The 11,787-nt window shown below is 37.7% G+C and overlaps 1 protein-coding gene across 1 annotated transcript; it reads right to left on the bottom strand.

The window, feature by feature from the left end:
• Nucleotides 1–206: 206 nt before the first annotated feature.
• On the bottom strand, nt 207–1,437 carry LOC125262846 (zinc finger protein 239-like). Its single transcript, XM_048181703.1, has one exon. It carries the CDS (start codon nt 1,171–1,173, stop codon nt 235–237), a length of 939 nt encoding a protein of 312 aa, XP_048037660.1. The 5' UTR covers nt 1,174–1,437; the 3' UTR covers nt 207–234.
• Nucleotides 1,438–11,787: the final 10,350 nt, after the last annotated feature.

Here is an 11,787-nt window from a genome sequence, read left to right on the forward strand (position 1 = left end):
TTACAGTATATATGCACAATTCCCTCCTGGGATATTGTATCATAATTAATCATAAAGCTTTATGATTTATTATATTCATATATTTCACCCATAAATTAATTAAATACCTGTACGAATTCGCTACAGCTCTTAGGAAACTAACTTTGTTTCTCAGCATATAAAGATGAACTACTTACTGTGATTTCAGACTGTGGTGATGTGGTTTCTCTACTGCATGGATCTTCATGTGTATCTTCATATACTTTTAATAGTGAAACTCTTTCCGCACTGATCACATGTGTGCGGCTTCTCTCCAGTGTGAATCCTCTCGTGTGTTTTCAGAGATGATGACTGACTGAATCTCTTGTCACAGTGTGAACACTTGTAAGGTTTTTCTCCAGTGTGAATCGTCTCATGTGTTTTCAGATGATGTGACAGACTGAATCTCTTGTCACAGTGTGAACACTTGTATGGTTTTTCTCCAGTGTGGATCCTCTGGTGTTTTTTTAATTCGCTCCCTGTAGTAAAAGTCTTCTCACACTCAAAGCACATGTACTCTTTCACACCAGTATGTATTTTCTGATGCACATGTAAATATTTCAGCAGTGAAAAACTCTTTCTACACACAGAACATGAATGTGGCTTCTCCTTCATATGAACAGTCAGGTGTTTCTTCAGGTTTGATGAGGTAATAAATGTTTTGCTGCACTGATCACATGCGAACGGCTTCACTCCAGTGTGAACTCTCATGTGACTCTTAAGTTGTGCTGATTGACTGAAACTCTTTCCACATTGATCACATGCAAATGGCCTTTCTCCAGTGTGGATTTTCATGTGTTGATTAAGATGATTTTTTCGTGTAAAACCTTTCCCACATTGATCACACTTAAATGGCTTTTCTCCAGTGTGGATTTTCATGTGTTGATTAAGATGTATTTTTTGTTTGAAACTCGTCCCACACTGATCACATGTGAACGGCTTTTCTCCAGTGTGGATTCTCATGTGACTCTCAAGACTTTGTTTGGCTGTGAAACTCTTTCCACATTGAGTGCAGGTGAAAGATTTCTTGGCTCTTCTTTTCTTTAAAAATGTATTTTTAGTCTTTGAGCGACTCAAAGGTTTTTCTCCAGGTTTGACATGATGTTTCTCCTCCACTTCACTCAGTTCTTCACTCTCCTCCTCCTCTTCAATCATATCTAAAAATGGAAGAAAAAAAAGAGAAAATGTCCTCAATGTTTGATGTCCTTTTCAGTACATCAAAATAATTCAAATAAATTAAAGAGAGAAATATGAAGTGAAAGGACATAAAAGTGAACCCTGACGTAACAAAGCAGACAGCTGCTATAAAATATTACGAACACTTTAATGCTAATATAAATGAATTATACATGCCTGAAAGTTTCCATGAATGAGGTACACTGATCTTCCATTTATTATTTTTAAAACATTATAGACAAATCTCACTTTTCTAATGTGATATTTTCATTAAAATATATGATACTTTCATATTTTGACACCAACTCTTAGATATTTAACCTGTGTAATCCTGTTAAACATGACATGATTTTCCTCATTTTAAGGAAAATGGGCATTTCTCATTTCTTAAATTGTGACACACAGGAAGTGACATCGTTTGGGCTCTTTCTACAGCATGATGGGAGGACAAGAAACTAATCAACTTTATCAGTAACTATGAATCAGATTTTGCTTAAGTTATGCTTACAACCCTGTGAGACATTCTGGAAAGTTCATTTACTTGATACAGTTTGGTGTTTATGGTTTAATGATAAAAACAACAAAAATCCCATTTCTATTAATCTAAATCTTGAATCTTTCTAACTTGAATGAAGAATAAACACCAACCTCTTTGTTCTTCAGTATCTTCAGTGTGTTTCATTCTGCAGGGTTCTGGATCACTCATGTTCTCACTGTCCTCTTTAATAAACTCAGTCTTCAGATTTCAGCTCTTCCTGATGCTCTGATGCTGGTCTGATGGGAATATCCCAGCATTTATTGGAGAACTGATGTGGGAGGAGCTTCACTGATGATGCGCTTGTTGTGGGAGGAGCTTTACTGATGATGCGATTTTTGTGGGAGGAGCTGATCTGCCAAAATAAAATAAAAAAGTATATGAGGAAACAAACTCGTGAAGTGAAGTTCACAACATAATTTCGGGAGGAGTGAACCCATCTAATCTTTCAATAAGTGAAACTCAAACATAATCTCAAGAGGAGGGAACCCTAATCTTTCAATTAGATCCAGAGCATATAAGCAGCTACTCACCCTGCTCTGGCATCAGTTGTTTCGGTATCCCTCCACCTCCCCAACTCCACCACATAAATTAGGCATCTCATCTATCGTACTCCTCTTCCATGCAATAGTAGTCCCTGGGGGGTATATCCAAGCTCGAGTTGAAGCTGCTTCCTCGAGCCCCTCCACAGCGGACAGCAAGCGAAATACGCTTAACCTTATTAGCTTAAAGATTTTATGAGGAAACAAACTCGTGAAATATATTTTGTGTTTTATTAGACAGGTGAGCAACTGTTTGGAAACATTCATCAACAGAAAGCGAATCATGTTATGAAACTCAACACAACAACATTAAAACAACAAACAAACACACAGATGTATTTAATATGATGAAACAGTGCTTTGTTACTCCACATTGGAAGAATCGGGAGTGATCGTCTGGGAATAATAAAAGCTCCACTGCTCTGCGCTCGTCTCTCATTAGCAATCGCCCCAGCTCCTCATTCTACTCCAATGTCTTTCAGCCACACCCTGCTTCATACTACAGTAATGTTAATAAATCATTATTCATTAGTTCATCCATAACTATGACTTCTGCCTGAATCCCATTGGGTTCTTTTCCACCGGCTGTAGACGTGAAGACAACACCTCCCATAATTTCATGAAATCAAGGCGTCATCAAGCTATGCTTTTGTTTGAATAAGTGGCCTCTAATGGTTAAAATTACATATTGTGCCTTTAAGTGTCAATTTACAGCAGATCTGAAGACATCAGCATAATAAATGAGGTGAAAACAGGAACTATTGACATGAAATAAAGAGTCTTTTCAGCAGCTGATGATCCTCAAACTATCAACACTCATTAAACAAGCCATTCAGGATCATCAGCAGATCATCTCACTTTATTCTGAGTGTTTGCTGTTAAAAACACATTATTACAGTCAGGGTAAAAGCCTATAAAACTGTTCATCAACCACTACAGCTAAATAACTTCAGCAGCATAATAATATGTTCATATGAATCTAAATACAGTGGGATTTTATAACTACATTTTTTTGTATTACAGTTTTGTATGTGCAGAAACCGACATCATAAAACATTTAAAAATAAAAAAAACACCAGCAATATTTTCCAGTGTCAAACTTTATTAATACATTCATAATGATATGAATAAATAAATTGTTTATTTATATCAACATTTATGTATAGATTTAAAATCTCACGTGGCTCATTATAGGCTCAATGTACATGTAACTGCAAACCCAAAGATCACACTTGATTCGCCACCAGGGTTTTGTACCCATGTAAATGATTCAGTACATCAACTTCACATTTATAACCATCTAAAAGAGAGAATCACAATTTTAAGATGTCTAGACCATAAGTCAAATATTAATAATAATAATAATAATAAACTTTATTTTATATAGCGCCTTTAAAAGGGTATTCTCAAAGCGCTTTACACATAGTACAAAGTAATAAACAGTCAATACACAATAAAGAAGATAGATAAATAGTAAAATAGTAAATAGATAGATAAATAGATACGAAATAGTGAAAAATACAAATTACATATAAGCAAGTCTAAAAAAATAAGTTTTAAGAGAAACTTTAAAAACACTAAGAGAGTTTGCATGTCTAATATCACAGGGGAGAGAGTTCCAAAGTTTTGGAGCATAGGAAGAGAAAGCCCTGTCACCCATCGTGCGCATGCGAGTCGTGGGAACGGTCAGGAGGCCTAACTCCGAAGAACGGAGCTCACGCCTGGGAGTATAAACTGTTAAAAGCTCAGATAGATAGTGTGGGGCTAAGTCGTGTAAGGCCTTATAAGTCAACATGAGAATTTTAAAATCTACACGAAACCTGACAGGAAGCCAATGTAGGGACTCCAAGATAGGGGTGATATGCTCTCTGGTTCTTGTCCTTGTTAGGATTCTGGCAGCTGAGTTTTGAACATATTGGAGTTTGTTGAGGGTATTTTTCGATACTCCCGCGAGCAGGGCGTTGCAATAATCAATGCGCGAAAAAACAAAGGTATTGATCAGTTTTTCTGCAACATTAAAAGAAAGCATAGGACGAAGCCTTGCGATGTTTCGGAGGTGAAAAAATGATGTTTTAACGGTATTCTGTACATGTGGATCAAATGTGAGATGAGAATCAAATATCACCCCCAGGTTTTTTATTTTTGTTTGAAACTCGAGAACAGTGCCATCAACATTGAGTGAAGGAGAACCAGCTTTGCGTATTTGGTGAATAGAGCCAAGCAGCATAACCTCTGTCTTATCGCTGTTAAGGCAGAGAAAATTCTTTGACATCCAAATTTTAATCTCCGATATGCAATGTTCGAGAAACGCCACTGCAGTGTGATCTTCAGGTTTTGAGTGAATGTAAATTTGAGTGTCATCTGCATAAAAATGATACTTAAGACCCAGAGATTGCAAAAGATGACCAAGGGGAAAAATATACATACTAAAGAGTATAGGACTCAAAATAGATCCCTGGGGCACCCCAAATTTGATTGAGCCAATGTTAGACTTGTGCCCACCCATGGAGACAAATTGCCTACGGTCGGTGAGATAGGACTTAAACCAATCAAGAGCAGTATCAGTGATGCCAAACACAGATTCCATACGAGAGAGTAAAACAGAATGATCAACAGTGTCAAAGGCAGCACTGAGATCGAGAAGGATTAAAATTGACAGGCAGCCAGAATCCGCAGCAAGTAACAAGTCATTAGTAACCTTCACTAAGGCTGTTTCTGTGCTGTGAAATTTACGAAAACCAGACTGGAAGGGCTCAAATAAATTATTTGTTGTTAGATGAGCATACAACTGAGATGCAACTGTTCGTTCCAAAATTTTTGCTAAAAAAGGGAGATTAGAAATCGGACGATAATTGTGTAAGTTGTCAAGATCAACGTTCGGCTTTTTAGGTACCGGAGTAACAGCAGCTATTTTAAAAGCTGCTGGTACAACCGCTGAGGAAAGAGAGTCATTAACAATGCTCAGCACCACATCGCTTAAACAAGGAAAGCATGCTTTGAACAAGCAGGTAGGAAGTGGGTCAGTTATGGAGGTGGTAACCTTCATTTGTGACACTACCTTGCCCAGAGAGGTTAAATCAAGTATAGAGAAGTTTGAGAGAGGAGAACCAGAAAAGTGAAGGGTACAGAAAGCAGAGTCATCGATCTCAGCAGTACGGCTCAAACTACTACGGGCCTTCTCAATCTTAGAACTGAAAAAATCAAGAAACCTATCACAAAGGTCAGCTGCAATGGGTGTATGGGAGGAATTATCACCTTTTAAAAGTTTGTTAATAACATGAAACAATTGTCTGGGTTTGCTCTGGTTATTAATAATAATCTGAGAAAAGTACTGGGACCTAGCAGAAGCAATCTCAGACTTACATTCATTTAAGTTGTCCTTCCAAGCATGAAGATGAACATTCATACCAGAGAGACGCCACCTTCGCTCCATCTTACGACACATTGCCTTCTTGGTACGCAGCTCATTATTATACCAAGGGGCAGAGCGAACATATGAAACAGAACGAGATTTCATAGGTGCAAATGAATCTAAACCAGACAAAAGAACTGAGTTTAACAGCGAGACTTTGTCCTCCAAAGGGTCAGTAAAAGAGAAACACATTAAAGAGGACTCAATAAAAGCAGAAAAATCCTGGAGATCAATTGATTTCCAATTCCGATACATTATAGTACGGGATGTAGAGATGGAATTGGAAAATCCCAATATATTAAAAAGGACAGCAAAATGGTCAGACAGACCTAGGTCAACGGTGTAAGGCTGGGACAAAAATGATCCACTAGAAATAACTAGATCTAGGGTGTGGCCCTTGTTGTGAGTAGAGAAGTCCACCAGCTGTTTAAGGTCAAAACACTCCAGTAAAGACAGGAAGTCCTTTGTCATAGCAGAGTCTTTTTTGTCCACATGAATATTGAAATCCCCTAGGATAAGAGTTTTCTCAAACTTAAGGCACAACATTGACAACAAGTCAGCAAATTCAGATAAGAAGGCAGCATTAGGCTTAGGTGGTCTATAAACCGTGGCAATTGGATTTATAATTGACAATTATAAATCGAAACTGGGTGCAGAGATACTCAAAGCCAGACACTCAAAAGATTTAAACTGGGGGATAACTACTGGCCTAAATACTATATCTTGTTTAAATAAAACAATAATACCCCTCCCCTACCAGACGAGCGAGGGGAATCAAATAACCCATAGCCAGTAGGTGTAAGTTCATTAAACAGAAGACCATCTGACTGGTTGTGCCAAGTTTCTGTAAGGCACACCAAGTCAAGTCCTTTTTCAATGATAATGTCAGATAAGATGAGGGATTTATTGTTCACAGAACGCGCGTTAAAAAGCGCAGATTTCACCACACGCGGGATAGTAGAAAATTGCGACGACTTCTCAGTACGTTGAGGTCGCGGCAATTTGTCAGCACACAGTGCTCGTTGAACATTGCGCTGAGATGACGACACACCGCTGTTATCCGATGAAAAGTCTGTTAGTGTAGAGGCTAGTGAAGACAGCTCTATGCGAGGCAGCGCTGACAAGTTATTTAAGTCTGCGCCCGCACTCACCATTCGAAATACTGAACGCTGGTATGCCGGCACACATATGTTATCCACTGAAGAAGGAGAAAATCTGCGCTTTGACGCACGATGAATATAGCGCGGGGGTCGCAAAACACCGACATTACGGCACAGTTCGTATATGTCGTTAGGCAGATAATAGTTTCTCTTTAAGTTCAGCAGATTACAAGCAGTGTACCTTACAGCCATGGAAACCAGAGAGTTGTTGCCCAGAGCGTCTTGAACCCAGCCGTAGGATGCACAATCTGTAAACAATCCAATGATCCGGCGGTTATAGCTCTGTGATAAAACCAATAATCCAAGGGTTAAAACGCCGTACAGCATCGCGTAGGTGCGGGGGAAACCCATGCACTTTCCAAAGTTCCAAAAAGCCACAACTGTGATTTGCAGAGATAAAACAACGATAAAACAAGTGTAGGTTGAGAGGAGCGGCAGCCAAGACGCGCCAGCGTTCCCGTCTCACCGGAAGTTCCCGTCTCACCGGCAGATTTTATTATTATTAAGATCATTACCCACAATTCTTGAATGCAAGATCAACGAATCCACTGCCTCACCCTGTACACCATCCTTATTATTCAATCGGTCACATATTTAGCAGTATCTGTTCCAGATTAGGCTACTTTATTAAGGTAAACAAATTTTATCCAAAGATGTGAAAGGAGTAGAAATAAAATGCCAGCAGCAACACTTTGATTCCCAGATCCATTCCCATCAAATCTATCTCAGATCTCTAATTTAATACATTAATAGTTCTCACTCCAGATATCCAAACGTGGTTTTTTCTCTGTCCCAATCACAAAACTGAGTGTTACCTCCGGCCTCTGGAATTGCCCGTCTCGGCAGAGAGTACCGTTTAGACATGATTTCTATTAAATGGAATATGATACATTTTACACAGATTTCATTCAAGCCATGATTTAAATGAGAAAAAGAGAATTAAATACATATCAGACAACACTGTAAAATGTTTATTGTCAATTTTACAGTATGCCTAAAACTACTGTAGTTATTTTCACAGTTAATTTTTATTAATTTCAAGTTTACTGTTATATATTCAATAACACAAATTATTGCTTCAGATCAACTTTATTTAGGTTTCATCTTTTACATTTCTGAACTTCAATACAGAAAATTACCAGCATATTTCATTAATTAACAATATACAATTAAATTCATACCACTAAAATCACATTAACACATTGTGCCAGTGGAAAATAAATATTGGAAATATAAAAATAAAGTTTGAAGCATTAAAGTACTTAATTAGTAGCAGTATACAACAATAACCAGTGAATACATATCATCTTACATCTTAAAACCACATGCCATAAAGAAAAGGGTCTTCTTTATTGCGACGACTCTTCCCCCCGTCTCACGATGGTTCAGCCCGTCTGCCAGCGCCGCTGCAGGAAAAAAATGCTGTCAGCACGGCTTAGCTGGGAAATGAGCGCCAGCACCAAAAGTATTTATACCTTGAAGCTGCAAACAACATTGGTACAAAACAAAAAAGTGATTACATGCGTTTTAAAGTTGACCTACCATTTTCACAAATGCTTTTCGTCTTCACAACGACTCTTCCCGCCTGTCTCACGTTAGTTCAGGTACCAAATAATATACCTGATACATAAACAATATACTTATTAAAATATTAATAGAAAGAAACCCTGAGAGGAATCAAAACTCATCTGGGGAACACCTGTGGAGTGTAAAAGTTTTTTTTTTTTTAAAGTTTACTTAGATTTTAAGAAATAATGAATAATAATGAATCAAATATTTGTGCATTTATGGTAGTTTTTATCATAAGGTCTATTTCTTGTCCCTCATTAAGAAAAAAAAAAACACAATAAAGGATGCTGAAACTAAGCTGAATTTATTAAAGTGATCAAAATGAAACACAATGTCTGTTGTCAGTGTAATGAACGTGGAGAAAATGGAGGAAAATAATGTTGCAGTATTTGAAACACTGAATGATGGTCAGTCCATCACATGATATTGTACATCAGAACAGGATCAGAATAATTAAATAACACTATTGTGGGCAAAAAATTTAGTGTTAAAATCAGACAGTCAGAAAGAGATTTTACAATATTTTGAACTTTTTCTTTTTTCCAGACAATCCCAATCAAATCGTCTCCCATTAAACAAAAATGATAAGAGTAAAACTTCAGGATCAGTGAATGACACAGTCTGGTTATTTTTCAGTTTTTCATCTTGACACTCTTTCATCATCTCTGTGAGCTCCAGAACATGCAGTTTTCTTTCTGTTGACTCATTAAACTCTTCTGCTTGTTTTCTGGCTTCATCTTCATGTTTCTTCTTCATCTCCTCTATTTCCTCTGTTTCATTTCATCTCTCTCTTTCTCTTCTCTTACTTTTCTCTCCCTCTCCTCTGTTTCTCTTATCTTTCTCTCTCAATTCAGATCTTTAATCTTTTTCTTCCATCTGTTTCTCTCTTCTTCTCTTATTTCATCTTCTCGTTCTCTTCTCTCACACTCTTTTTTTCTCTCTCGCACCTGTCGTTCATAATCTCTTTCCATTTTAGTTTTCTTTTCTTCATATTCTTCTATAAGCGCATTTGTGAGGTCAGGCAGTGATGTTGGCGAGAAGGCCAGCTGTCTCTGCTCTAATTCATCCCAAAGGTGTTCTGTTGGGTTGAGGTCAGGACTCTGTGCAGGCCGGTCAAGTTCCTCCACACCAAACTCACTCATCCATGTCTTTATGGACCTTGCTTTGTGCATTGGTGCAGTCATGTTGGAACAGGAAGGGACCATCCCCAAACTTTTCCCACAAAGTTGGGAGCAAGAAATTGTCCAAAATGTCTTGATATGCTGAAGCATTAAGAGTTCCTTTCACTGGAACTAAGGGTCCAAGCCCAACCCCTGAAAAACAACCCCATAATCCCCCTCCACCAAACTTTACACTTGACACAATGCAGTCAGGCAGTAGGGTACAACGGGGCAAAAGGTGCCTTTGATTTTATTTTCCTCTAAACCACTAGATGGCACAAAACACAAAACTTGCCGCAGCACCTTCCTAAATATCGCTTTTCGAAAGCATGTGTAAATTTGTCTGACCTTTGACGCGATCGCGGGCAGCAATGTAAAGTTGATTCTGAGGCAGTTTGATCTAATATCCATTTAATTAATGTTTGTATTTTCAGACAAAGGTCTTTTTAATGATTTTCTGTTTTGTTCTAGGTAATTAAAGTGTTACGTCATGAACGTATTTGTTTTGTGTATGTATTGTTACGTCATAGACGTATTACTGTGTTATGTTTTGTATACATATTTTGTAATGTATTATGTGTTGTGCACAGTCTTTCGCTCTTTCTCTCGCTCTCTCTCCGTCTCTCCCTCTCTGCAGCGCTGCTTGATTGAGTGACCGGCTGCGGCAAATCATGTGAAAGAGCGGAAGCTTTTAAAAGCCAGAAGAAAGGACGCTATGGTAGCGTCGTGCGCCAAAGCGTCGAGCGTTGTGAGCGAGTGGAGCTGTGTTGTCGACGTCGTGTGCTCCACGCGTGTCCTGTCCTTTGTCCCCTGCCCCAGACGATTACTAACTATGTAATGGTGTAACTACTGTTGTCAATGCGAGTGAACTGCTATCTCCTAATTGTGTGGCGGAGACTCCAAACAATACCCAGTAAGAATTGCTTTATCTCATTATTTAACTCTACTCTTGTTTATAACGCTTGTTTCTATAACCCCTTTATTATATGCAAAGCTGTAGGTCGGGGGAGCGCCACTTTTACTTTGTTCAATTTGTTTTCTCCTGTTTATTCTTTAGTTGGGGAGTTAGGGAAGTTTGTTGTACTTTTGTTTATATTTCATTTGTTAGGTAAGCCAAACCCTTAGGTAGATTCCCTTTTGTTTGTTGTTTTGGCCTTTGTCCCCCTTCCAAGCAAATGCTTCTGTTCATCGTTGATTTGTGAAAAGAGAATAAAGAAAAGAGTTTGTTTCAAAACGCTGTGATTCTTGTGAGCTGGGACAGGAGAGGAGGAATTTCCGTTAATTTAAATCCTTTATTACTTTAATTTCTTTGTTACTGATCAGTCCAACCCCTAGACTAAAACGGGTCGAAACAAAAGCAACAGTTTTCAATAACGAAGAATATGTAAAAGTATGGTATTTGCGGTAAAAAGCATCACTGATGTCGGGCAAAAGGCACAATAATTAACATGATAATGATTAGCTGGGTAAATGGTCAGATTCACATAGCAAATATAATTTATCATATTGAGTATCCAACTTAGAGATAATACCCATATTTGTAATGAAACAATCATATTTCAAAATCTGATATTAATCATATCATAATAAAATATAATTTATTGTTACTACTGTAAATCTACAGTATATTAATATTATGGGATCTCCTTCAATGCTTACAAAATTATTACTTAAAAATAATTTTACTTCTCTATTTTTAAAATATATTTTTATATTAACATAGGCCTATTTAAATGACAGTATATTTACTGAACAAAAATTAATTCTTTTATTTATCAAAATAAACAGAAAATAGTACAAACTTTTGATTCTTTGTAAGATTATCACTGTTATTGTCCTGTTGATTACAGTGAAGCTGCTTTGAATCAGACTGTACTGAATAAAGCGCTGTAGAATAAAGCTGACTGATGTTTCTGGTTGTTCAGCATGTGTTGTGATGTATTTAGTGAGAGTCTCTGAAGGTGTAAAGCCGGGGACACACCTAACGATTAGCTGAAACATTCTAAGACTGAACTGAACACACATACCGATTGTTTCCTTCGACGGGAGCCGATTTATATACACACACATGGAATTTGAACACCGACTGTAATCGCAGACTGAACGCAACTGGCTCTGACTGGACGCGTTTGAGCGCGATCAGTCATAAGTATCAATTTACATTCATAATCGGCCTTACAATCGTTAAGTGTGTGCGTGGCTTAAGTGGATCACA

This window comes from Megalobrama amblycephala, linkage group LG2 (genome assembly GCF_018812025.1).
Source record: "Megalobrama amblycephala isolate DHTTF-2021 linkage group LG2, ASM1881202v1, whole genome shotgun sequence".
NCBI lineage: Eukaryota > Metazoa > Chordata > Actinopteri > Cypriniformes > Xenocyprididae > Megalobrama > Megalobrama amblycephala.

Bases quoted from the DNA above. Each gene is read 5' to 3' on its own strand.
- LOC125262846 (XM_048181703.1), bottom strand. From the start codon at position 1,173: ATGATTGAAGAGGAGGAGGAGAGTGAAGAACTGAGTGAAGTGGAGGAG.